This window comes from Cygnus atratus, chromosome 4 (assembly GCF_013377495.2).
Source record: "Cygnus atratus isolate AKBS03 ecotype Queensland, Australia chromosome 4, CAtr_DNAZoo_HiC_assembly, whole genome shotgun sequence".
NCBI classification, from domain to species: domain Eukaryota; kingdom Metazoa; phylum Chordata; class Aves; order Anseriformes; family Anatidae; genus Cygnus; species Cygnus atratus.
This window is the reverse complement of record NC_066365.1, coordinates 21,665,314-21,692,280: the sequence shown is the minus strand read 5'-3', so window position 1 is coordinate 21,692,280 and position 26,967 is coordinate 21,665,314. Positions and strand designations below refer to the sequence as shown.

General features: G+C 38.3%; 1 protein-coding gene across 3 annotated transcripts in view; it reads left to right on the top strand.

Annotated features, from left to right (window-relative positions):
* The window catches only part of TENM3 (teneurin transmembrane protein 3), a 420,747-nt gene that overhangs the window by 96,147 nt on the left and 297,633 nt on the right, over positions 1–26,967 (top strand). The window contains exons 2-3 of one of the 3 annotated variants that reach the window (XM_035557879.2): positions 2,900–3,202; positions 17,682–17,960. In XM_035557879.2, the coding sequence (XP_035413772.1) occupies positions 2,971–3,202; positions 17,682–17,960 (511 nt within the window). In that variant the 5' untranslated portion in view covers positions 2,900–2,970. Of the gene's footprint in view, positions 1–2,899; positions 3,203–17,681; positions 17,961–26,967 lie in introns of those variants that run through there. The other 2 variants (XM_035557878.2, XM_050710510.1) reach the window with 2 other exon arrangements.

The following is a 26,967-nucleotide window of genomic DNA, read 5'->3' as shown; positions in this document are numbered from 1 at the left end:
GCAGCTATAGTGATCTTTATAACAAAGCCGCTAAGCAGATGCCATTACTGACAGGATTTTTTTGTGAAATATTTTTACCATTAACTGAATATGCTGGTCAAATTTGTGGGGGAAGAAAGGGGGTGTGTGTTGAAAACTGGGGGCTTGGGAGGGGATTCATGGTGGGAGAAATAAGTCCTGCACAGTCTTGAGACTGTCCCAGTATTTAGTACTGCAGTGGGATGGTTTGTTCAAGACTTAAGGTTCAGATCTTGTAAAGCTATCTGCAAATCTTCCATTGTTTGACTTGTCATAACTAGACTAATAAGTAATTGTTAATGCTGATATGGTTCTGTATTCAGCAATTGGTGTTCTCTCTTTCTGTGTTTTGATTGTGGTACAGGACATTTATTTGTAGACATAACTTTAAGATAGCTTTTATTCTGTCTTCTTATCTCCAATATGTATGTTAATTCACTGATGAGAAAAAGGCGTGAAAGGCTCACTGAAAGGTGTGAGCCTAAGGACGTTAAGTATTTCCTAAAGCTTGCTGAGAGATACTAATAGTTTCTCAGAAGTTAAAGGTTACCAAAGGTAAACAGGTGTTTTGTATAATGCCAGGTTCAAAAAGATCAGGCTCTTAAATCTGACAGTTTTGTTTTGTTGTTTTGTGTTGTTTTTTTTTTTCAAAATGTCCACAAGAAATCCACTACCCTTCATTGTTCATCATGGTGCTATGCTCACAGTCAAAGTGTCTCAATAATCTGGTGCTATTAAACAGCTTTTTTTTTTTTTTAACCTTTTCATTCTTTGCCTGGAGAGGCAATAGATAACCCAGAAAACTGCCTTTTGATGTTTTATTGAATTCATTGACTTTTGTGGGAAGCAGATCAGTAGTTCCTCATGCTACAGCATAGATTAAATCTTTGAGGATTTTAGCTTGGTATAGTAACAAAGTATTGCATAAAGAGTGGGGTTTTTTAGTTTTTGGTTTTTTAACGTGAGCTACATAAGCCTGGAAACTTGAAAAAAATCACAATTATTTAATCTTTGATGAGGAATTGTGCATGTCAGTTTTCCCATGGACCAATTTAGAGACATTAGGAATTATTGTGCCTTTATAGTCTTGAAACACGTTAGATGAGAGGGGAGATAAGCTTCCACATTAAATCTTTACACTGAAGAATACCTGTGATTTTTAAAATCACAGTTCAGCTTAACACTAATAAACCAAAAGCTCACAAAATTCTTAGAAAATTGTTTTTACATGAAAAGAATTTGCATTCATTAGTCAATAAAATATTTTAAAATCTGGGTGTTCCATATGCAGTAAATAGATACGCTACACAGACATGTAGGTATCCAAATAGTCATAATTTAAGTAAACTATTACACTACTTCAGTTTTCTTGCCAACTACTTCAGTTTTCTTGCCAACATACCAATATTTCAGATTCTTTTACCACTTGAAGAACATTTGTAAATGTAATAAATATCAAAGAGAATTTGCTCAAATGGAAGGCTTCATAGCTTTATCTTTTAGTCTAACTTGAGATTCAGACAGGTCAAGAAACGTGAGAGCTTTCCGGAGAATTTCAAGACAGATAGGATGATAAAAGACCTGCCATTCAATAACTTGAGTTACAGCTCAGTGTTAAATTAAATACTCTCTCAAAATCATTTCAGGAGTGACAACTAATTAGTTTGATATTAAATGTTTAAAGTGAAGCAGGCAAAGGGCTCTAAAGCAACCTTGTTTTTGCTGAACAAGGTGCCAATGGAATTGGGTATTGCTTTGTGATATGTGCTGTAAACTGTCATTTTAATTCTAGATCACTTGACTGATAATACTTTGCAAAATTGTCATTTGTGGTATTTAAGTATGTTAAATTGAGGGGAGCACCAGGGAGAGAGTTCTTGAGACAAAACAGAGAGCCCTAATATATGACGTGTTGAACAAGAAATATCAAAGTTATATAAAGTCAAGAAATATAAAGTCATCCAAACTAGTCTTCATTTAGACGTTTTGTCAGTTGTTTAAATATATGAATTATATTCTTGATTTTAATTTAGCTCTTCTCTGTAAAAACAACAGCAAAATTTCGAAACTATTTCTTACTTACTCTGTCAGAACTGTAGATGTTAAGTGTGCAGGGCCCGTGAGATGAAACTGAGAAGTCTTGTTTTGAAAACTAATTGGAATGAAACATTAAAGAAAAATAAATAGCAATAAGATTCTTACTGTAATGTTCCTCAAAAACATGATGGAAGGAAACATTACTCGTGACTGTCATTTTCAAATCAAATATTTACTTGCTTTCCAGCAGAAGTTATATAGAACATGCTACCTGAGAGAAGCCTTCCTGCATATCACCTGCAATGTTTTGTAACATGCTCAGAAATTGTGTGCATGTTTTTGATAAGAACAATTCTAAAAGAACAGAATTGACAAGAAAAATTGTAGAACTCTGTATATCAGAAACAGACAGTAAAAGCAGAAGTTTCTGACAAGCAGGAGAAAAAAGTACATATATCTTTCCCATTAGAGCATGCACCTTTCTCTGAATAAGCGAAACTGATGTATTTGCAGGTAGAAAGACTTCAAGCACGTAACATGTTCTTTAAGCTGAAGGGCTGAGTTCCCCCCCTCCTCTGAGTTTTCAGTCTGGTTTTGGTCTTCTCATCTTCCCTGTAAAAATAGGAGTACACCATGAATTACATTGTTGTTAACAGGAATTTCTTGGCTAGTTTTTTGTCAGGATAGTTCGTATGTGAAACTGTTGGAAGTCTTGCAAACGTGACAGGACTGCGTTTCGCCCATGGTTGATCAGGCCTTGCTTTCTGTATCAGGTAGTTAGACAGAAACCAGAGCAGTTAGAGAACATTGTAACACGTAGTTTGTCTTTCTAATTTTATTTTAGGTGGATGTGAGCTGAATGTAGAGAAGAATTCCAAGCAAGTTGGGCCGATGAGCGCACGGAAGGAATGAAGTATGGATGTGAAAGAACGTAGGCCTTATTGCTCCCTGACTAAGAGCAGGCGGGACAAGGAGCGGCGCTACACAAATTCTTCCACAGAAAATGAGGAGTGCAGAGTGCCTACACAGAAGTCGTACAGCTCCAGTGAAACCCTGAAAGCTTTTGATCATGATTCCTCTAGGTTGCTGTACGGAAACCGGGTAAAAGACTTGGTCCACAGAGAAGCAGATGAGTATTCCAGACAAGGTAGGCAAGAAGTTTTTATATGAACAGAGTATATAATTCATTAGTAACAAAGCATTCCTGCTGCAGGAAGAGTATGTTGTTATACCCGTTTTAACAGTTTTAGTAGTACTCTACAGACACAGTACACTTCATTTGTATCCCCCTAAATATTTTACAAAGATGGGAAAGCATTATGCACCATCTTTGAAATACATAATATATGATGCACAGGAAAGTTACGTAAATGGTCCATGTTGGTCAATGACTCGGTGACAGCATGGCGATTTCAAGTGTGAAGTATTCAGGCCTTACAGTTTACAAACTGCATAAATTAATCTGATTAATGGATTGTCCAAAAGATTGCCACTCCAACATCCCTAAACTAAATAGCTTCAAAATTAATCAAATAAATGAATACAGCTGTTCCAAGAACACAGGGCACTATAAACAGGATCGCTGAAAAATACAGTATGTGTGGATTAGTAAACGAATAATATAATAAATCTGTAATGGAGCACTGTAGAGCAAGTAAATTAGTCAGGTAAATTAGTTAGAAGGTGTTTGGTTTATTTGTGTGGGGTTTTTTGTTTGTGTGGTGTTGTTTTGTTTTTTTGCTTGTTTTTAGTGGATATTTATGATATCTAACCAGATGCTAACTGGTTGGTGTCTTTCACCATTAAATGTTTGAGTCCAGGACTGTAGAGAGATGAGAGAATCAAATACCCTTGGAGATATCCAAAACCCAACTGGATATGGCCCCGAGCAGTTTGCTGTAGCTGACAGTACCTGAGCAGGGGGTTTGAACTAGATGGTCTCAAGAGGTCCCTTTTGGTTCTATGAAGTTGCACTTATCTCCAGTTAGGGTCAAGCACTCACGCGTCACTTTCAGATTCAATTGTAATCTCTTTAATTTGCATTTCTACACTTCCAAAACAAAAATACTTAATATAAGGAAAAAAAAATACTGGAACGTGTGGAGTACTGCATCCCAGCCATCTAAAAGAATAAAGATAGGCCAGGAGCTGTTTGAAGTGAAACCTCAGTTTTCTGTGTAAAGCTACACTCTCTTTTTTATGGAAACAAAAATAGATTTAGGGGTAGATAAAGAAAGCTTTCTCCTTGTGAGAAAGACTTTAGTTTTAATTTTAGAAATGTTTTAAAATATTTTCCCATTGGTGGTTTTTCTTTGTTCCAAGTAGAATAACTTTACATTAGAATTAGAGCTGTGCAGATGGTGTTGACTTTTTTCCCTACAAATGTTTGCAAAGGAAATAAAAATATTTCTCTTAGGCTCATGTAACTGCGGATTGCTGCTACTGTAGCCTGTCTGCTTTCTGCTTTGTATTTTTGGTTTCTGTGATGTGTTGAAACTTCAGGTCATCACTACTTTCAAGTTTAAGTCATTAGTCACCTTGATCCTGTTACTTTACTAAGGAAAAATCAAGAGGAATGAAGTTTTCTAAGGCCCATACTATAGATGCTTTCAGAGTAATAGTGACAAAATTATATCAAAATAGACACTGTTTATTTAACGTTCCTTAACTACGAATTCACAAACTGTTCCCTGAATAGAGTACTGTTCTCTTTAAACAGAAATAGTGAAATGGAAGAAACTAAGTAATCTGGCATGCCACATATGATGAAGCACAGGGGCTTGTGGTTTTTTTCCTCTCCATTTTCTTCAGAAAAGTACATAATACTTATTGTCCAATATGCAATAAGTTACACATCTGTAGGTCTTGGATGTGTAGTGTCATCTTCATCTTTCAGTGGTCTCGGTGCTGTCATCTGTCTCCATTTGATTTTTCTCATTGTCCTTTCAATTTTTCTTTTATGGCTTATTGGCTTCCTCTAATGCTTGCTGTTTTAGCACCTTCAGGGACTACCTGCATGTTTGATAGGGTCAGTTTAGAAAGGGCTTGTTTAGCAGTCTTAGGTACAGTGTTCCTTTGATTCATCTTTGACTGAGAGAATTTACTGCTTCTGGCATTGGAAGCATTTGGTGGAAAAGGTGTTCAAGGTCATTCTAAAGGTTTTTAAATAATATATAAAACATGCTTCCCTTTATTTATTTTTTTTGCTTCTGTCTAGAAATAGAGTGCAGATATGTAGCTGCTTTGAGAGTCTAATTGCATTATAGTCTGCTAAACCAACAGGAAATAAATCTATAACTAAAAAAATAAAAGTCAAGTGTTAATAAATGCCTTTAATTGGGAAATAATTTTTAAAATTTTTGATGACCACTGCTTCATTTCTTTTTTCCAGATTGTGCAAAGTATTATCAAATTTCCAGTGTCCAGTGGAAAGCTACTGGAGCAGTTACATGAATTTCTTGAGCCTCTCAAATCAGACACAATTTAAAAATGCCAGTGAGTTATTTCAGCAGGTATTGTGGGGTAAAGCCCTTCAAAGCTTTTTGTTAATGTATCAGAAATTTACCACCTCTTCTTCCTGATTTGTCTCACTACACATGTTTGGTATTCCTACTTCCAAAATCCATGGTATAATTCTAAAGGGGATACTGCTGTAGGAGATAGGTGTGCCCCATTTAGTGGTAGCATTATTCCAGGAAATCTTTACTTGTGGAGAGGAAGTTCCGCAATCATCAGCTCCTCTCACAGAATCTTTCCTTGTCCACTGAATTTCTCTTGCTTGAGATTAATTGCATAAATTGAGGTAACAGCCTAAAAGTATGTTTCTCCTTTTATTTCTAAAAACAGCATTTAAAATAAATAATAAAATATTTTAACATGAAATTATTATATGGCTACAATTATCTTTGTTATTTTTGAAACCCAGCTGACAAGATTGGAAGAGTGGGTATGCGTTCTTAAGAAGTGACTTGGTCTAGGCAACATACGTTCAGTTAACTTTAGGGAGAGAGAGACCTGCTGTGGTCTCCTTACCTTCTTCTCAAGCTCCTTCTTGTGTCGCAAGACTGGTTTTGTTTTTAAACTCTTCAGGAAAGGATTATTTAGCCTACTGTTTTTAGAACTTCTAATTTATTTATTTGTTTTCACTTTGTTGTTAATCCCCACATAAGATGAAAAAAACTGGTAAATGTGTGAGTAATTAAACTCTGTACCCAGACGTGTAAATAAAGACCTTGAGTTTTTTTAATGAAAAGTATTTTTCAGCTAGATACTCGATTTTACATTGCATGTTTGAGAAGATACCTAATCTCGTCCTTGACAGTGGATATAGCACCATGAGAGACTGTTTACTTTCCAAGTGTGATGATATGATTGCTTGCTGTTTGTGTTAGAGAGGAAGACGATACCTATTTACTTATGCTTCCAAGTATCCAACTATAATGAGCAGTCTAATTTAAATATACAACTTCTCTAATTGAATTCAGCAGCCTAAATGCTTATGCTTTGGAATATGCCCAAGTATCTTACTGAATTCAGGATTAAAGCTGAATGTATAAAGTTAAATTTCTCTGTTGCTCAGAGAGAAATCCCTGTGTTTACAAAATTAAATTGCTGTGTGAAGTGATAAAATGTACATAAGAGAGTGCTAGGCAAAAATATCTGAAAGTGTTGCATGACTATGTATTAGGAGGGAAGGATTGTAGAACTACAGATAGTAAATTGTATTTTTAAATTGCATTTGGAAAAAATAATTGGAATTATTAATATAATAATTTGCAAACAATTTGAAGCTGATCGTGAATCAAACCAGCAAGACTCACAGGAACTGAAAAGCTTTTTATGTGGATGCATTGTGTTAGCAAGAAAAATACTGGCATGCAAAAACTTGTTTTTATTTATACAGATGCATTTTGAAAGGAAGAGAGCAATATGCAGTACGTGTTAAGTAACCATCATTGTATTTCAAAGGTTTTTGTTGTTGCAAGACAGTAAAATGATCTTACAATGTGATCCACATATCAAGTCAGTGAGATTTTGTGTGGGAATGGGAGGCTAACCATGAGCACAGGTGGCAGGATACACTGTAGATTTGTGCGTGTTCATATTTTCATACAAAGTAGTTACAGCACTGTTTGTGAACTGCATGAAGTGAAGTGCTGAGCTGCAGGACACCTCTTGCTAATAGAAGAGGCGATGAGGTAGTGCAGGTTTTGTTAAATTTTTACTTTTTGAAAGCTTGATGTTATCTGTAGTTTAGCCTGGAGGTAGTTAGTTGGTCTTTATACCTGGCAGCAAGAACGAGTTCACTGTGTTTATCATTCAGCACAACTGGTTGTCAGCAAAGCCTCAACGTGAATTTCTTTTCATGCTGTCCCTTTCAGTTTTGTAGGAGAAGGTACTTGTGTGCATGTTTTTGTGTCTTTACTCTTCTGAAATACTTAGGAGTCTAATAACTCCATGGAGCTGCAAAAAGAGGAGCTGAATTTAACAAAGAAGCAAAGAAAAAGGATTTCTTTCCTTCACAACATGCTGGATCACTGATAGGAGGTTGCCAAAAAACAAAGCCATGCAGAGTACGTTACATTGTGCTGATGAATTGTAGCTACTGTTTAGATGTCCCTCCCATGACAATTTGATTTTGGTGCTGGAAAAATCTCACCATTCAGCAAAAGAAAGACCTGAAGTAGTGCTATATGTTAGGACAATTTTATTTTATTATTTAAGATGTTAAACACTGTCAGGGATTAATTTTTAAGACTTCTGAAACATGAAGCATGAATTGCAACTTCTAGCTTAATGTAATAGGACTCCAAAGTTTATTGCTTTTAAATATTAGCTACTTAAAATGACTTATTTGGATAGCAAAATGATTAATCTTTTTAGTCACTATAAATGTCAGCTCTAGGATTAAGGGATTTAAATGGTCGTGGCTTTAAACCTAAAGCTCATGCTTCAGACTTCCCTGTGTGAGGCAGTGGGAGGATAGGTAAGACCATTGCTGACCTTCCAGTACCTGCACCTTATTGATGAGCTGATTTTGACTATTGAGCAGGCAAGGGCTTCTCACTAGAACTGAACCAGCTTGCTTTGCAGATTATTTACAGGAGGTTATGAAATGATGCGCAAGTGACTTTGCGATCTCCTGATGAGCAAATTAATCGCCATTCAGTGACATTGCAAATGCTGTCTCTCGAAATCTGAGGCAGCTCTTAGAAGTGGAGTTTTATGTCGGGAGCTGCAATGCAGAATGTGTCCTTACTCGGGTTCTGACAGATACTTTTTTGTTATGCTAAAACACAGCCGCCTGCAGTATCTGCCTGATATGAGTGGCTACCTTTTGTAAGAAGCATGTGGTGCCACTATGTTCTGGGTAATTTTGTGGCCTTGAGCTAAGCATGTAACCTCCTGCCACAGTTTTTTTTTGCTGTTTTTTTTTCTCTGTAATACAGGAATAACACCACCTTGCAGGCGTGTTGGGAAGATTAATTAGTTTATGTTTGCAAAATTCTTTGAAGATGAAAAGCGCTGTAAGTGCTAAGTAATGTTATCATCTTACATTGCTATACTAGTTACTTCTTAAAGCAACAATAAGAAGTTAATTGGTTTTAAGGTTCCAGGTGATAAGGATCTGTTGACTTCTAAAGTTATTCTATTAGCTACAGAGTGGTACTAAGAAAAACATTTCACTTTCATTTGGTTAGGAGTATATTTAGCTCACGCTCAGTGATACAAACGCTTTCTCTAAGGTATTCATCCAGTGGAAATTGGCCCCTTGTGGGTCATGGTCCACAGATGAGCTATGGATCTGGAGACAAAGGGCAATTGTGATTCTCCAGGGAAAAATCAACCTTGGTTATTGGCAGTACAATGCTTGATCAGGCATTTCTACATGGCCTTGGTCCACAGAGTAAAAACCTTGTCTTTGACTAGTCTCTTATTGTAAAATAAGAGAATTAAGTTCTTGATCTTAATGATTACAGATTTTTAAGGTGAACACGGGGCCTTCACAAGGACTTTCAGCCATGGAAAGGAAGGTATTGTAGAAGGTCTGCAATTGCTCTTGTAGCTCTCTGCAGTTCATATAGTGAGATGTATATGTCGCTCCTATTCATAATAAAATCTGACCAGAGGACTGGGGAGATAAATGGATCACATGCATGACTTTGAAAGATGACTTCAGGGTGTTAATATTGACGGAGAGGTAAAAGCTGGAGAAGTGTGCTGTCACAGACTGGGTGGGCAAGGGATGCAGGGGCTCAGGAATCCCATCTGTTGATTTATTCAGTGCTTAGAGCTGAGGCTCAGGACTGTAGGCCACCCTACGAGGGACTACTTGTTCCACCAGTGGCAAATTTATGTGGAAAATGAAACAGATTTAAAGTAGGAATAATTCCTCAGACAGTTGATACTTTCTGAAAGTAATCAAAAATGTTAAAACGTACTGACTTGAGAGCCAGTACTTAATGTTACTTAGCTTATTAAAGCCAGAAGAGGAAATGGAAGAGCCATCAGAACATGTTCCTCATGTTCCATGTTTATACTGTTTTGATTTGCCATGCCACAAATTTGTCTGAGCCATAAACCCTTTCTTTTCTTCAGCGTGATAGACATCCTGCTACAAAATCTAAATTAAACAGGATGTGACCCCTGTTGTGGCTATGTGAAGGGAAGTGTGCTTGAGAGAGGGAGTAATAGAGGCTTTCTGCAGAAGTTCTTGGGTCTGTTATTCCTGTTGTTCCTTGTGCTTACCTGCAGTGATGGTCCAAGGGCTCGTTCTGCTTATACATTGCAGAAAAGATTCCTGTGGATGTGGTGTACTTGTTTATGAAATTGTGCAAATAGGAACGTATGCGGCTACTCTGAATATCTCTGAATTATCTGAATATTTCTTTACACCAGTTCAGAGCCCGTTGAACTAACCAAGTTTTCTACCATGCTGTGAGACACGTCCCTCTGTGGGTCTGTCCACTCACTTGGGGTGGCAGATGTGCCTTTTCTCCTGGAAAGGCAGACGTAATGGTGCAGAGTTCTCTCCTCCATATCTGGAGGAACAGCAGTGAGCCTGAGCTTTATTGTGCATGTTTCCCTCCTTGCTGCCTCCTTCCTCCTCACCTTCTTTCCCCATTTCAAGCCATATGTCATGTCATTAGCAACCTACTGACCTTAATGTGGCAGTTCATACCTGTCAGGTCTGTGGTTTTAGGCTCTCTGTAGACTGGATATCCATCATCTCTGCATTGCACACCCTTGGGTCATATTTTCTTCACATCTATCAAATTTAGGCTTTATTTGTATTTTGTAATAAATGGATGCTGAGAAGTTGATGATTCGCACTGGTCCCAGGATCCAAAGTTTAAGACAGAGGCCTAAAAATGTCTATACCATCATTCTGGTTATGATTAAGACTTTGCATTCCTTGCTACTCATGGCGTTGTATTTCTTTTTTAAATCCACAGAATCCTCTTTTTTTTTTTCCTTGCCGCCCATGTTCTGGACAGCCGTGCTAGTTGCCCTTAATTTGGATTCTATGTTACTTAATCATATTCAGAAAACTAGATTTTTATATAAAATCCAACAATTTGGAACTGTAATGTTTGAATTAGTAATTCATTTTCTGGAACATGATTGCTGATGCTGTAGCTTGAAGCTTTGAATTGTGCAATTGTGAAATTATCTTCAATTGACTTTAATCTTATTCTGCAGTACCTTCAGAAGGGCTTGATGAACAGTCCTTTATCCTTACACTGGATTAAGAAGTGCTTCTTATGTTCTCGTCTGTGGATTAGTACTGAGGATCCCCTGCCACCCTCAGGGAATAAAATGGAGTCCCCTGTACCACACAGAAGAGTCTGCATGTTTGAACCCTGATTTGGAAAACTAGTGGCAGGAAGAAACTTCATTCCATTTGCATCTATTCTGCTCTATTTCTTAAAATAAAAAATTCCCAGACTAGTGTTTAAAGCCGTGTTCCTTGTGATTCTGTAGCTTACTGCCAGTATGAATACATGGCTGGTCTAAATATCAGGTTTTAAATACTTTATTTCCCTCTAAATAATAAGAGTGGGTATTTTTTGTAGAATTGGCTCAATTTTGGGGTCTTTTAATGAAAAACTCTTCTACCAAAAGTGGCAGAGTAAGTGCAGCTCAGAGAACTCTGTGTAGCTTGTGCAAACCTGCTCATGAGTCACTGCGATGGTGACTTTTTTCCCCCCATGCTCTTGGAAACCCATAAGGAATGGGAGAGCGGGGAGGGTGATGTTTGCTCAGAATAATACAGTTTAACGCTGTTTGTTGTTATGTAGTATACTGGATATACTGAGAAACAGCGTTCTTTCGTGTGCATCTTACAGCTCCACCCTAAACCAGGTAATGGCAAGGAAAGGTGGTTAAGATGGAAAACTGAATGGAGCAGAGAGGTTGAGAAAGAGAAATGAAGAGGTTATGAGGAACAAGGTTGTGATGAGTTAGGAGAAAAACAGAGGAATTAAAACCAGGATAAAAATGTGACTCAGTGGATTAGGATGGTTTAAATTTCATAGATAACCTTCATAAAACCAAAAAAGAAAATCAGAAAGAAATAATTAAAAAAATAAAAGGCAGATCAGAAAAAATTCTTGTTAACACAGGCAAAGCTTATTACTCATCAGTCTTTACTGCAGTTTCTTGCATCCTGGCGAGGAGAACTCTGCAAGTCCAGCTTTGAAAGCTCCTGGTTAGTAAATATACCACGGAGTTTGTGTGACAGAATGAATGGTATCACGTCTATTTCTCATTCTCTCTTTTCTGTAACCGTATTCTACCTGCTTAACTCAGAATCCTAAAGACAGCATTTGTACGCTTCTTATCAGAGCTTTGTAGAGCATGCAGGGCCTCTATCTTTTGCCAGTTCCTTTTCTAAAATCTTCATCCTTTCGTTTCCAGCAAACTTGTTTTCTTAAAATACATTTGCTTCCAATTTTATGTCCTTTTTCTCAAGACCTTTCCTTAGAAAAGAGCGCCTTAGAAAGTCTGTCATGTTCTCTTTGCACCTGGTAAATGGAGAAGAAAAAAAATCATATTTTACTTACAACAACATTATATATTTTTTCATTGAGAAACCAATCAGAATTGACACTTAGTAGTAAGTAATGTTTCAGATCCCATAGGATTGCTTGGGATTCTTGCTAAGCCAGTGCAGCTCTGCTTTGTGCATCTACGAAGAAATCTTCTTAGTGGTCCATTAGTGCCTATCTAGTCTGAGAACAGAGCAGTTCTCCTGCTTATCATTCTATACAAAGAAACTTCTTTTTCCATCTTTTACTTGCACACGATTGAATGCTGTATTTTTTTTAGGAATAAGCAAAGTGATCAGTCCAGCCAATTTGCAGTTAGCAGAGCTATTCCTTGTAGCTGTCATGTACATGAGTTAGGAAGGCAAGCTGCTGTCGAACCAGTGGTGTGGAGCTTTGGGTCCTACAGGAGTGATGAAGTGTTTCAGAGATGTGGCGTAGACATGGTGTAGCTTCTGTAGAGCTTTTGCTCTACAGAAGGTATTCAGAAGTACTGAAAATAAGCTCCAGGTAAGGAGTTTCAAATAGAAGAAATGTGCCCATTCTGCGTATTAGCTGAGCATGGTACAAAAATAAGCAAGTAATTCCCAGTATCCAAATAGCAGAAAACAACATCAGTGCTTTTGACATCAGTGCTGCTTATAAGCATTGTATTACGAGGAACTGTTTGTGTGCTCTAGTCTGCAGACAAAGAAATAGAAATGAGAAAAACACTCTTCTTCATTTACTTCCTAAATAAATTAGTCTTCTTTTAGTTTAAAAAAAAAAAAAATTAATTAGGGAAGCAGAAATATAAGGGAGTCAAAAGTGAGAAGACTGGTTCTCTCATGGACCGTGATCATATGTTGTTTTGCATCTGTGTTGCTTTAGTTGTTTCACAATTTATTTTTCTAAATTTAGTATAAGTAGTTTTTTATAATGCATTACCACACAGTGATTATAGGGGAAAAAATGCATTTGGGAATGATTTTGGGTGGCACAAAGGTGTTACAGGCAGAAAAAGGCAGGATACAAAGGAAGAATATTTCCAAGCCTTAAAATTAGAAAAGGGGACTGATAAGTAATGAAGGACACGGAGACAGCAGAAGGGGAATGAAACTGCATCAGAGCTTTAAGCAGGAGCAGAACTATGCCCAAGGCACAAGGTTGAGCATGGATGTGGCTGCGTTTGGGACTTCTGCCTTTTTGGTACTAGCTCTATCCCGTTACGACAAAACCAAAGGCAGCAAAGGCACTCAAACACAACTTCTTTGGTTTGAAAGAGGGGTGTGTGTGAGTGTATGTGTGTGTGTTTATGCTAACTAGGCAGATGCTGTGGAGGCTCTTTAGTTTGGGAGTGTTTTCCTTCGCTTGTTTCCAAAATTGTTTGTTGTTCAGTTCTTGCTAAAACCTGACTTGTAGACTTGCACAGTGGGTAATGGATTGCTAAGGTCAGTGGTGGTATCTGGAGGTGCTGACAAATTCTCTGCTGGTTATTTTTTGTTCATACCTTCTGTTAGTTTCTTTTCCCATTTTCATGGTTTGTTGTTTTAAGAGAATATCCGTGTGTTAGTGCAGATCCAACTTAGAGCAAGCACTGACAACTGAAAAACCGTGTGACTTTTTTTTATTTTATTCACTAGTCCTCTTCAAAAATCCTTTTCCACAGATAGCATTTCCAACCTGAAGCTTAAGTTACTGTGGAAGTCTTTGAATAACTTCTCCAATTTAGGCCAGTGAAACAAATATGGCACAGGTACAACAGATTGCCACTTAATTTCAACTGTGAAATTCTGACCTAAAATAATGTGTAAATTCTGCATACATTGAACTTGTTTATATATGCAGTATTTGGTTAAAGAAATTATTTACATTTCTAGATAAATACAACCCGTGTGGTCCAGGCAGAGAAATTTATATTTATATATATATATATATATATATATATAAAAAAAAAGTACTGCGTGTGTGTATACATGCATATACATATACATGATCATATATATACATATGTATATATACACATACATACAAATATATAACAAATTAAAATTTATGTATATCAAAAGTATATTGGTATACTTTTTTGTATTTACTTAATGTAGGTAAAGAGATGCACCAATCATACATGGGTCGTTCAGGTGGGTCTGTATGGTTACTATTGACAAACGCTGCACTTCTAACAGCGATTGCTGTAGAAGCTCCTGGAAGTTATTCTCTAGTTATGATGTTAATTTTGTTCATCTGGACAAGTGGATGGTGTCAGCATTCCTTACACTAACTGTACATTGATATTCCAAGCCAAGAGAGATGGCTATATCTAATGGTAGAGTGGTAGTAACAGCATTATTGTCAGTTTTTAAAACCTAACATCATTCCGGATCATCCCAAAACCCCAGTGTTGTCTCCCAAATAACTTTCCTTGAAACACTTTGTCTAATTTCTTTCTCCATTTTTCATTTCATACTTCTTGTAAAGGAAAGGAAAAACAACCACAAAGCATTATAAACACCTATTTACTCTTTCTTCTGTGTTTTCTTCTCAGAAATGAGTTCATTACAGTCGCCAAGTTGTTTTTAAGTCCTTACGGAATGTTGAAGCACCAATTGTCAGTGGGAGAAATCGCAAATATATGTGTAGCGTAAGAAACTGATGATTAAATCCCTCACATCCAAGTCATCCTGGAAAGGTTAATTAGAAATGTTAAGAACGCAGGAGGGAGAACATCCTGTCTTCATACTCCTTTCCGCTGAGCCCTACAACTTCCTTTCCAATTTTTTGGTAGTATCATTCCCTAGCAGGTAAAAGCCCCTCTTCCAGTCTCCTGCCCACAAATTCTGTGTCCAAGCTGTGTTCATCTTCCCCTGGATCCTGAACATTTTTTCTAGACTCTGTTTTCATTGTCGGGGAAGATTAAGATAATGTCAATTTTTTGTATTGCGTATGTTTGATTTCCACTGGGATATAAATTCCTACATAAATACACATTTTTCCATGTCAACTTTTCGTTCATTTTTCATTTGTGTAGGCAACTTACACAGAGTACAATCCTCTTAGTAAAGCTTTTAGGAAAGCTTTAATTCAGGAGATGATTGAGCCTGATGTCTCTAAAGCTGTTGCAACATTTCTGGGCTATGCTGTAAAACTTCAGTGTAGCAAAAAAGCTTTAATATATTGACTGGGATGAAAGAGCAGTAAACAACCCCCTTTTCTGTCTTCACATTTGCACTGGAGCTTCGTTTTGGTGCTGTGACATGCCATTTTCCTTTTCTTCCTAACAGAAGAGGGGAGAAAAATGGCAGAAAGCAGGAAATGTTATATGTGGAGGCAGGTTGTTGTAAAATGAAGTACAAATAAAATCCATTAGTGGTGGTTGGGTGGTATGTTGTGCCGGGGATCCAGCCTCCTAGACAGTGACCATGGGTGTTCCTGTAGAGTGAGTACCTGAAGGAGTTTCTGTTACAAATAACAGTTTGCCTAACAGTTTAAAAAGTAACAAATAAAAGCCTTTAAACAAAAATGATTAAAAGAAGGGTTCAGTAGTCTCTTTTGAAGTGCTGTGTCTGCACAGGTGGCTCCCCAGGGCTGCTGGGCGTGCAGGGAGGTGCTTTGCAGAGCTGGGTGCTGCAGCCCCCAGTCTCCCCGACTTTTTGGGCCTGCAGGCCCAAAAATCCAGGTCTGGGAGGCGACAGGGAGCCAGGCATAAAGCCTAAGCATCTTTTTCTATTTTGCTCCTAAAATGCTGCTTTTCTGAGCAATGCGGTGAGCATGCAGCAGCCGTTCTGAGTGTGAGTGCGTATGCAGGCACGCTCACACACCTGCACGTGGGCTCCTCCTGTGTTGGCTTCTGGCTTCAAGAGCTGTTTGGAAACCTAGATTCTTGTCATAATTTATCAAACACGTGACACCAGTGTGCTAAGCTGCCATCCTTAGCATATATTTGCCAAAATGCTAAATAGAAAGCACTGTAGATGCTTTCATGTGTTCTGCCCTGACCCCGTTACCACTGGGTGGTTTGTTTGGCCTGTTTGCTTCTTGTCTGAATTTCAGCTCTCAGTATGCCTGAATATCTGGCATGATGTCACACGGCATGGCAGTTTTAAAAATGACGAGGTACTGTCAGCGCACGTGAGAATCCCCGATCTTAAACTCCTCATGCTGTTCAGCCATAGTCATAGATGCCTTTGCTTCTTTTGCATTTATTTTGCAATGCACCTCTCCAGCTTCATTTTCACTCAAATCCTTATTCGCAGCAGCATAATAAATGTAGTTAGCTTTGTACCTAATTGTAGTAACTGGTTTTCATTACTTATGAAAGTCATTGTCGGAATTAATTTATGGTTCTGACTGCAAAGAAACTTTCAGCAACAGCTTTGTGTGACCACAGCAATAAAGTAATTAACTGGCTCACTTAAAACACGTAAATGGCCAGGGCATTAACTCTTAATATTTCAGGAATTACTTACACTTCTGTATTCATACTCCTGCAATTCTATTAATTTCTAATTGAGAGGAGTCTGTTGCGTTATAAGCTTTAAAGATATTACTAACATGTATTTTTACACTAAACTGATTTTGGAGAAATTAGGATGCCTGTCAGATTCAAGAGTTGAATATGTATTCTAATTTGTTCTCAGAGCTATGAAATAACTGTGAGCAAGAATGGAAAAGCATTGTGGGTATAGGCATGCAAATGAGCTTGCCAAGTGTCTATATATCATACGGTGTCTTAAATCTGCAGACATAAAAGCAGGATAAAGACGCAGCCATTAAAAAGGCAGTCATTTTTGAGTGTCACATAATTTAGAGACTTTAAGTTATTGAAGTGTCATGAGTTTATTGCACCTAATTTATTAATACAATCATTTGGGATTCACTTATGTCTCTTGCTCTGCCCCAAAACAGAGGCTAAAAGTCTGTTTAAAATGTACAGGCTTTGCTTCAGCAGTGAAAGCCTGAATCGTTTCTCAGAATTCAGAGAGACGGAAAATAACTTACTGCAGTTCTGCAGGTAATGGGTGGCAGTCCTACAATTTATTTCCGATTTATTTACATTTGTGTATTAAATGAGGGCAGAGAGATCTATTAAAGATGAAGTTGGTTGTGTTCCCATTTAGTTTTTCCATTGTTGCATTAGGTGTACAGAAAAATATCCTGTTGCTTAGGCTTCTAGCCTGGATGAAAAAAGGTAATCCTGACAAGTAACTTCTACTGCTTTCACACTTAGAAAAGTAAAAAATAAAATAAAATGGGTAGAGAGAAAAGAAAAGCTTGCCATTTCTTTTCAATCCTTTCATGTGCTGAATTGGCTTCTCTTAGTTTGCAGGTTCTGTTCTGTTTCTCTCCTACCCAGGAACACTTTTAATGTGTTGAAGCAGTTGATAAAACAGTGCTAAGGCAGTATGTATGAAAAGGGGAGCTGCTGAGAGCTGGAGACAAAAGGAACCACTTGATTGTAATATATGCAGTTTTGACAAAACACCTTGTGTGATGCCTGAGAAAATTACACACACAAAGAGTTTTTACTTTTAGCTTTGTATTTTTTTTATTTATTTTTTTTAATTCTCATGTTTTGTTATCTTTTTTTCCCCTAATCAGGACAGAATTTTACCCTAAGGCAGTTAGGAGTTTGTGAACCAGCAACTCGTCGAGGACTGGCATTTTGTGCGGAAATGGGGCTCCCCCACAGAGGTTACTCTATCAGTGCAGGGTCAGATGCTGATACTGAAAATGAAGGAGTGATGTCTCCAGAGCATGCCATGAGACTTTGGGGCAGGGGGGTCAAGTCAGGGCGCAGTTCCTGTCTGTCGAGCCGTTCCAACTCAGCCCTCACTCTGACTGATACCGAACATGAGAACAAGTCCGACAGTGAAAATGGTAAGTTCTTACACATATGCACGTATATATAAATCAATGTTTTATTTGCTGTTTTGGTTGACACTCGATAATTTCAAGTCATTAAAAGTTCAAGGAGTGTCCTTGAATTATTTATTTACTTATTTTTTTACCTCCCCTTCCCAGAAAAGTCAATATTCACTATCAATCCTAACTTTGGGCAAGCTTTGGGCGTGATGTTTTAGCTGTAATTTTGGAAGAGTTTAATCACAAATAAAATTAGCTCTGTTTCATCTTGGGCTGTGTCACCTGTTACCCTTTGGGGAGCAGCAAAGTAAGTGGTGATAAAGTTGATCCCTGAGGCCAGCTTGCAATCCAAGGTTTTGTTGTAAACTCCTCTTTAAGACATCTCAAAGAAGTTGCAAAATCTTAGAATGGATGAATGAACACAAAGAATAGCTTATTAACAGGGCTCATGTGATTGGAAAACAAATTTGATCATACTTTAAGCTCACTAGCTGATGAGAGCAATTGGAATTGTGGTGAAGAGGCGCGTGGCCTTTGATGTGCCTGGGGGACTGGATTACTGCACAATTAAAATCTGGAAAAAAAATCTAAACAGCTTTGTAGGATGTGGGGTATGACCATTGTATAGTAAGGTTTAGTGTTTAAATGAAAAGAGGTTAATACAATTGACTTGATTCACTCTTAAAGCTTTGCAAAATCTTGTACTTCAACTTCAGGTTATGAACAGAACCTGATGTGCTGTTAAATGCTAAGTGCACAAATCTTAGAAAACATTTTGTCTTTAACTTATTTTTATTTGCAGAAGGTTTGCGGCTTCACTAGAATTAAAATGATTTGTTCTATTAACTTCATGATTTCCTATGCGACAAATTCAAAAGAAGAATAAAGGAAAAATGAGTAAAAATGAAAATTAGTGAGATGGCTATTGCCTGGATGTATGTGCTTCAGTTTATTAATTTATTAAACATGTCTGCTCAGATGTACATAAGCTGCAACAATTTTATTTCTATCCTCTGGACATAGCTGTAACACACTGTGGTAAGCAGCAGTGTATGTGTGTATTATGATATGATACTTCTGTGATCGTAAAAAAAAAAAGTACAAAAAAATAGTGCACCACTTGTATTTTAAACTACAAGCAGTAATGCTTTGTCCTACCTATTTACTGTTTGAACTTCAGTTTGAGAACACAAAACTAAAGCTGCCATAGGCACGGCCTTTCCTGTGCTGGCTGGTTCTAGCTGGATTCCTGTGCGAGATGGCTGCCTCAAATGGGATTTTGCTTTTTGTGTTGGAATTAATGCTGCATGTTACCTGAGGAGTCAGCTGTCCATATTCAAAAGCGTTTTGTCTCATGCTTGGAAAATTTATTTTGAGTCAGAATCAAGCTTTGAAAAAGGAAGATAGGAGTACATGCTTACCTCCTTTTGGCAGTGGAGTTGTTGGATGGCTATTGATATTTCAGCTGCAAAGCAGTCTAGAAAAAAAAATTGTTGAGCAGTCCTCTGATTTTTCTTTTGAAAGATCTGTGCTGAAACTGTCTTGAGTATTTTGCAAAACCCTAGGTTAATGATCTTTTATGTATGTGTTTATACACACACACACACAATTTCCATATGAGAGTTGTATCAATACTTTATCAGAGGTCACTGCCTCAGAAGAATGAGGTTTAGGTATGCTTCTTTTAATAAACTTATTTTTTTTAAAGCTCCATATATCTGGTTACGATATGCCAAAAGTCCCTCCATGAGATTAAAGGTAGAGTTTATATTTAGTGTGTGAGAAAGCTGAATATGTTAGAAAAGATGCACTGGTTAAAATCCTGCAGGGAGTGTCTGATGTTTGATACTACTTCAAAGAAGAGTTTAGTCACTAAATGGATTACAGTTGATTTATTTATTGATAGGGAGGCCAGCAGTCCAGCTTAAGAAAGTACTAGGACTGCTGTGAGGCTAATGAAATTTTGATAGCTTGAAAGTCCCCTGGGGTTATGAAACATACATAACTCAGACCATGTCATGGGTCCTCATTTCGTTGGAGATGTTAGGGAAGTGGTGAATACCTTAATCTTCTCTGGTGCTTTTCTCTGCATTTTTGTTTCCACTGAACATGGGAGATTTGGCTGAGAAACGATTTTATAAATGTAGTTGGAAGTCAGTATGTTAAATGCTCACAGCAGAATAGAAAATACAGTTTAAAGCTAGGGAAGCAATACTGTCCTGGCAGGGACAGGTGCTCTACTCTAAGGACCAGACTGCAGGTGTGAGTATTGTTAATTTATGGCCTGACGTTAATAGCTGTGCTAGTATGCTGTTAAAGTCTGACAAATCCGATAAAGCTTTGAATCAAAGCTAGAATTACAACCAGTCCTCTGTACTGTGTCCCTCTTTGCTGTGTTTTCAGGTTTCCTGACTGAATTTCAATGGTACTGTTTTTACAGGTAAATGCATTTCTGTGCATCATGTTTATCGCTAAAGTAGGTAAGGAGCAACAGGTTATGATGAACGAAACACAAAACCAGAACGTGCTTTCCTCACCTGAAAGGTCCCAGTTCTTGAGTGATTCTGGCGTTCACCAAGGAAAACTGCTCACCGCTTTAAATAGTCCATTACTATAAGCAGACCTCATTGGAGGTAATGGGACTATTCATAATGATGAGAAATGTGACTTATCCTGTGGGTTTATGACCTCAGGATTAACTATTCGTTGAACGTATGTAAGGTTTTCTTTCTTGCCTGTTGGGTAAGAACAGAAGCTTGGCATCAAAACACAATTTCTTTCCCTTCCTTGTAACTGTTGGGCATCTCTGCTCTTCTGAAATTGTTGTAGATTGCATTTCCCTCAGAAAGGCAAAACTCTAGGTTTTCTTGCATAATTACAGTGAATGAGTGGAAATACTTTGTTGAAGATACTAACTTTTATTTGTTGAGGCCTCAAGCTTTTTTCTAAGATCCTACAAAAGCCACGTAAGTTTGTGCATACGGGCCATACTGGCAGGATTAGAAGTTTCTTTGAAAAAATTGCAAATGATTGTTGCAGAATTTTAAATACATTAATAATTTAGTGAATGCCAGCAGATTTTGTATAGAAAACATCAGAACTGTTTTCAAGACATAGGGTTTATAGAAAAATTCTCACCTCAGAGGTTTGGGTTATTGCTTAATAAATCATTCTAAAAGGAAATATTTTTCTCTGAGCTTGTTCAAGTTCCGTATATGACTGTTGGCATCATATTCTGAGGGATTTGTCATGTCAGCCTCCCTGAAGGAGGTCCCACATCTGTTAATCTGGGCAATCTACCAGTGTCATGTACAGCGTGTACAATTGGAGCACACCCAGCACTCACGTGCTTCTTAGGCTTGCTTCTCCATCCCCATTGCAGTTCTCTTGGAGGCAAAAGGAGGCGAAACAAGAATATGGTACTTAAAGACGGATCAGCACAACATACATGCTTTCCTATTTCAAAATGCTGTGTCAGGAAATTTGTGGCATTAATTGTTCTAGGAGCTGTGTTCTTGAAATTCAAGCAGTCCATCTTTTACATGCATGCCAGTAACTTTTTGTTTTTAGTGTGTTCTAAGATTACTGAAGCTTGTCTTATAAAATTGATCAATATTCCAGCAGAATGTGAGCAAGAAGTTACAGTTAAGCTTCAAATGGCTATTTTGTTGAAAAGGTCAATATATTTTAAGGTATCTTAGAATCCATGTAGTTATTTGAATTATTTTTAAAGCCATTACACTGCTATCCCTGACCTAATGTGACATCAGAAAGATAGTAGTCAAAACATCAAGGTTAATTGAGCAAGTTATTCCTAAAGTGCAGCTCATTTCAGAGTTATGTATTTATTTATTTATTTTAAGTTATATTACCAGGTTTGTATGCACTTTTTGTCCAGGCTTGAAGCTGAGGCTACGGCAATGATTGTGACTAAAATGATTTTACTTGGTCATTTCAAACTTAAGCAAATCCATAACGGTTTCTATCCCTTTGGAGGCAGTATTGACAGTACTTCCAAGATTTAGGCTATCCAGATAAATGCATGCCACTTAGTTGACCCTGTCCACATCTACAAAGGCTAACTAGGCATACAGGAAATATTTGCACTGGCACTAGAATATGGGGGAGTATTTTGTTCTTTAGTGAAAATTTTGCGTTGATGGAGATTTGTTTTAAAACAAAACAAAAAAAAATCAAAGGAGATTAGGATGTAATAAAATGAAAAGAAGAAAGAGAGGGACGAGTATGAGATCATGGCCTCAGGGCAGTCATTCTGAATTGGTTAGATAAATGATTTGAAACTTGGACCCATTTTTCACAGCTACGGAAAAGCAGATATTGCTAGCAGAATGTCTGTTGCTGAGGAATTCTGTGAACAGAAATTACCAGCTTATCAGCTGCTTGGGCACCTGCCTGCTTCCTCTCCAACTTCTGCCAATTTCTGAAGACAGCATTCTTGTGAACCTAATACTCTCTTATCCTTCCAGAATGGTGAATTTACTGGCATTCAGATCTCTGAAAACCAAGAAGTACATTGGTAAGGTACTTGTCAAGACATTTTAAATCTGTTCTCTCTAACATCTACATCTGTAACATACACTTGAACTCTGCATTCTTACATAATGCACATCATTCAGGAAGTAGTGTTAGACCTTTTTACCTGTTTAACATCCTTCTTTATGCTAAGATAAAACTTGATTTGAAAGAGCTCGACTGATAGGAGCTGCTTGCTACCTGCTAGGCAAACCCTGAGCCTACTTATCAAAACCAGCCACATATCTGATGAATTAATATTCATCTTACTGCCATACCACCATTTACAGCTTCTTCACTCTTTCCCACAGTATTCCATCTAGCAATTATCTACCCCTCATTAACCATGCCAATGTCTCTTTAAATCCTGCTTTGCTGCTAAGAAATTTCATAGCCAGGAAATCCGTCTGTTTTATTGTTGACAGAACTCAGTTCTGAAATAGTATTTAGTACCTAAACAGGAATATGCATTTTTTTCTTTGGTTACAGACACATGGAGCAGAAATCCATACACAAAAGGAGTCGTCCCTGTTTTTCTGCAATATTATCACATGTTCTGCAGTTATCCCAATATCAGATTCTCTTACATTATGATTGCCAGTCTGCAGGTGTGTTTTGGTACATCTTCTAGCATTCACAGTTAATGGAATTGAAAATCGTGTTGATGAGTCTTTTGGCTAGTGGTAGCCATAAGAGGAAACAGCTGGGCTGACCTTTTTCCAATAACTTTTTTGGATCTTCTGGACTTCAAAGGCTTGATTGTTGCTGAACTTGCAGTTGAGGAAGGGCATGAGATTCCAAAGGACTGTCCTAATGATGCATATATGATGGGAGTCTGGTATAGGCCATCAGGCTGACACTCTGAAAAGATCTAGCCAAATCTTCTGATGCACAGGAACTGTAGGCTTAACAACAGCTGACAGTAATAAAATTAGAATTGTGTTCTGCAAAGAAAAACAAATCTAAGATAATTTGAGAGAATTCACACTTGGCTGTCAAGATTATAAATACTTCTAATGTTAAGGAATGGTGAAAGTTGTTTAAAGACCAACTGGTGTAGCTCAGGATTTCCTCAAATCTGAATTCAGGAAAGAATCACACAGAAAAATGGAAGCAAGGTCAGATTCCTCAGGAGGAGCTTAAAAAGATTCAGCTAGAAGAGAGGCTATGAAGACAGGCTGAGGGAGTTGGGGTTGTTCAGCTTGGAGAAGAGAAGGCTCTGGGGGAGACTTTACAGCAGCCTTCCAGTACCTAAAGGGGCCTATAGGAGAGCTGGGGAGGGATTATTGGTCAGGGGATGTAGTGACAGGACAAGGGGTAATGGTTTTTAATCTAAATCTCCCCTCTTTTAGTTTGATTTCAGGAATAAATTCTTTTACTCTGAGGGTGGTGAGGCACTGGCACAGGCTGCCCAGAGAAGCTGTGGATGCCCCATCCCTGGAGGTGCTCAAGTCCGGGCTGGATGGGGCTTTGGGCAGCCTGGTCTGGTGGGAGGTGTCCCTGCACATGGCAGGGGGGTGGAACCAAATGGTCTTTAATGTCACTTCCAACCCAAACCAATCTATGATTCTATATAAATACAATTATGAGGCATAATAGGCAAAAAAGTGAAGATGTACAGAAACATGAATGCTAAGAAAAGGGGAAAGAAAGTTATTACTCGGCAGTCAAGGAAGACCGATAATATATTGCTGATGTGTTTTCTTGTGGTTGTTTTTTTCTTCAGCATTTGCTACCAGAGTAACTGATCACATTGCTAACATTTGTACTATTAAATAAGGGATTAGAGGTTACCTAAGTAAATAAAATTTGTCCTGCATGTATAGGGCACCTATAGCCTCTGGGCTTTCTGTGACTCATGTCTGAGAAAGCAGTGAAGATGGGAATAGTTCTGGAAAACAAACAGAAAGGACAGCTTCAGAAGGGACAAAGGGAAGGAGGAGAAGCTGCCTAATCAGTTAGCTAGGAAACATCCTAGAAGGAGAAAAAAAAAATAGAAGTTTGTTTTGTAACAACAAGTATGTGCTTGTGTGATGTAAGTCTTGTCACTTATCTGATCACTTGACACTGATTCCTTTCTGTGATAGTGTAAGCCCCTCCTTGATAAGCATAAAGCAGCAGATGCTAACATAATAGGTGTTTTGACATTAGTAAGGCTTCTGATACAGTCTCACTCCTGACATACTCCTAAGTAGAGGCACATGGTCTGGGTTCATTATTGCATGCCAAATGTACAAATTATTGGAAAAATGCATAAAGAATGATTATCAGTATTTCATGAGCTGTCAAGCTGAATCAAATAGTACTCCACATAGTGTGCCATAGATTTTCTTAATGGCTTGGATAATGCAAATACAATGTTGTAACCTGGAAAAAAAATCACATATGCTTTGTAAGACAGGATGAAAGCTGGGGAAGTAATTCCACATGAGAAAATGCAGTTCAGTAAGTACAAGTGCTAAGGCCTAAGTTTAAGTGGAGGTAATCGGTTTCCAAAATGTGAGAAAGGCAAGTGGCCAGATCTCAGTCCTTTAGAAAATCATAGAATAAGTCACCTTAGAAGGGACTTTTGAGGTCCTGTGGTCCAACCATCTGCTTAGATCTGAACTAACATAATTTAGATTAAGTTGCTCAAGGCTTTGTTCAGTTGAGTTTTGAACATTTCCAAGAAAAGAGATATCCACATCTTTTGCGGGCATCTGTTCCAGTGCTTAGACAGCTTCTTCATGATTTTTTTCCTTTATATCTAGTCAGAATTTCCCTTGCTGCGGTTGTGACCACAAAACCCAAGTTAGATTTCCAACTTTTACCCACTCCAGCTTGAACAAACTCAGTGCTCTCAGCTTCTCCTTGAGCTTTCTAATCATCCTGGTCAGCCTCCGCAGAATTCATTCCAGTTTGTTCTATGAGTACTGGGGAGCCCAAAAGCGGATGTTATATTCCAGATGTGGTCTTCAAATGTTGAAAAAAGGGTGACTGATCACTTTCAAGAGCATGCTATCTGGTATTGTGAATGCAGCTGGGTATGGGGTTAGTTCTTACTGTTGCCAGGGCACATTGCTGACTCTTGCTGAACTTCTTGTCCATGTTGACTCTCCAGGTCCTTTACTACAAAGCTGCTTTCCAGTGGGCTCCAGCTGGTACTGTTAGATGTGGTTATGCTGCCTTTGGAATTCATAGCTTCTTTCTGCCCATTTTCACAGTTTGTTGAGATCCCTCTGAAAGGCAGTCTTGCCGTGCAGTGTGTTGATCACTCTCTCCAACTTGGCGTCATTCACAGACTTGCTGAGGGCATGTTCCATCCTATTCATTCTCAATGTGTTACATGTAATACAAACATTAAGCAGCATCGGCCCCAATATTAGTCCCTGAGGAATGCCATTAACTAATGCCAACAGTTGGTCTCTGAACTACGGAGCACTATTCTTCCAGCCTGAGGCGCCAGTTTTCTACACTCCGCACTTGTAGCCCACCCATCCAGTTCATCTCTCTCCAGCTTGGCTACCAGGATACTAGGGTAGACCATGCTGAAAGCCTTGCTAATGTCAAGAAAAAAGCAACATCTGCAGTTCTCCCTTTGTCTGCTGAGGCCGATCATAGACAGCAGTCAGGTTGTTTGGGTGTGATTTGCCTTTTGGTAAATCCATTCTGGCTGTTCTCAAGGACTTCCTTTTTGTGGAGCCCTGTCCGGTCATATGAAGGATAATTCCAGCAGTATTTGTTCCATTATCTTCCCTGGGGGACTGAGGTGAGGCTGGCTGCTGCTGCTTCCCCACATAGTCCTTGCACCTCTTGAAGGTAAAATGACTTCTATCTTCTTAAAAAGTCATCAGGAACCTCCGTGACCTTCCAGTGAATCAGAGTGGCCTTTCAATGACGCTGATCAGCTCTGTCAGCACCTGTGGGTGCCTTTGTCTGGTCCCCTAGGCTTGTTGATGTCCAGCTGGTGTAAGTGGTACCTAGCAGCTTGCTCTTCCTCTACTGTGCTTCTCAACTCTGGCTTTGGCTTTCCTATCCCCAGACCCGCGTGTCCTGGAAATGTTTTTGTATTCCTCTCCTGTAGCTAGGTTATAATGGAGCACAAACATTGGTCAGCCGTGTTTTCTGCAATCTGTGAGGGTTTCTTCCATGACCTTATAACATGTCTTTTATATGCAGTACAGCAGAAATAATCCTACTACTGCTCTCAGCAGCGCTGAGACAGAAGTACTGTGTCTCTGTGACTGGTCTTGGCACTACGTTTTGAGGAAAATGCCAGCCAACTAGAGGCCTAGAGAAAGGTTAACAAGAATGGTCAGCAATTTTAGACATATGACACTAAGAAAATGTTGGGAGAATTCAGTATGTTTTACCTGGCTTGTTCTGCTTGGATATTGCTGACATTGTGAAGGCTACTGTGGCAGAGACGACCAGAAGCAAACAGTGCAAGTAGTGAAACAGAGAAGTTTAGCTCAGACAATGTAGCACCAAGGATAACTTGGTGAAAGAG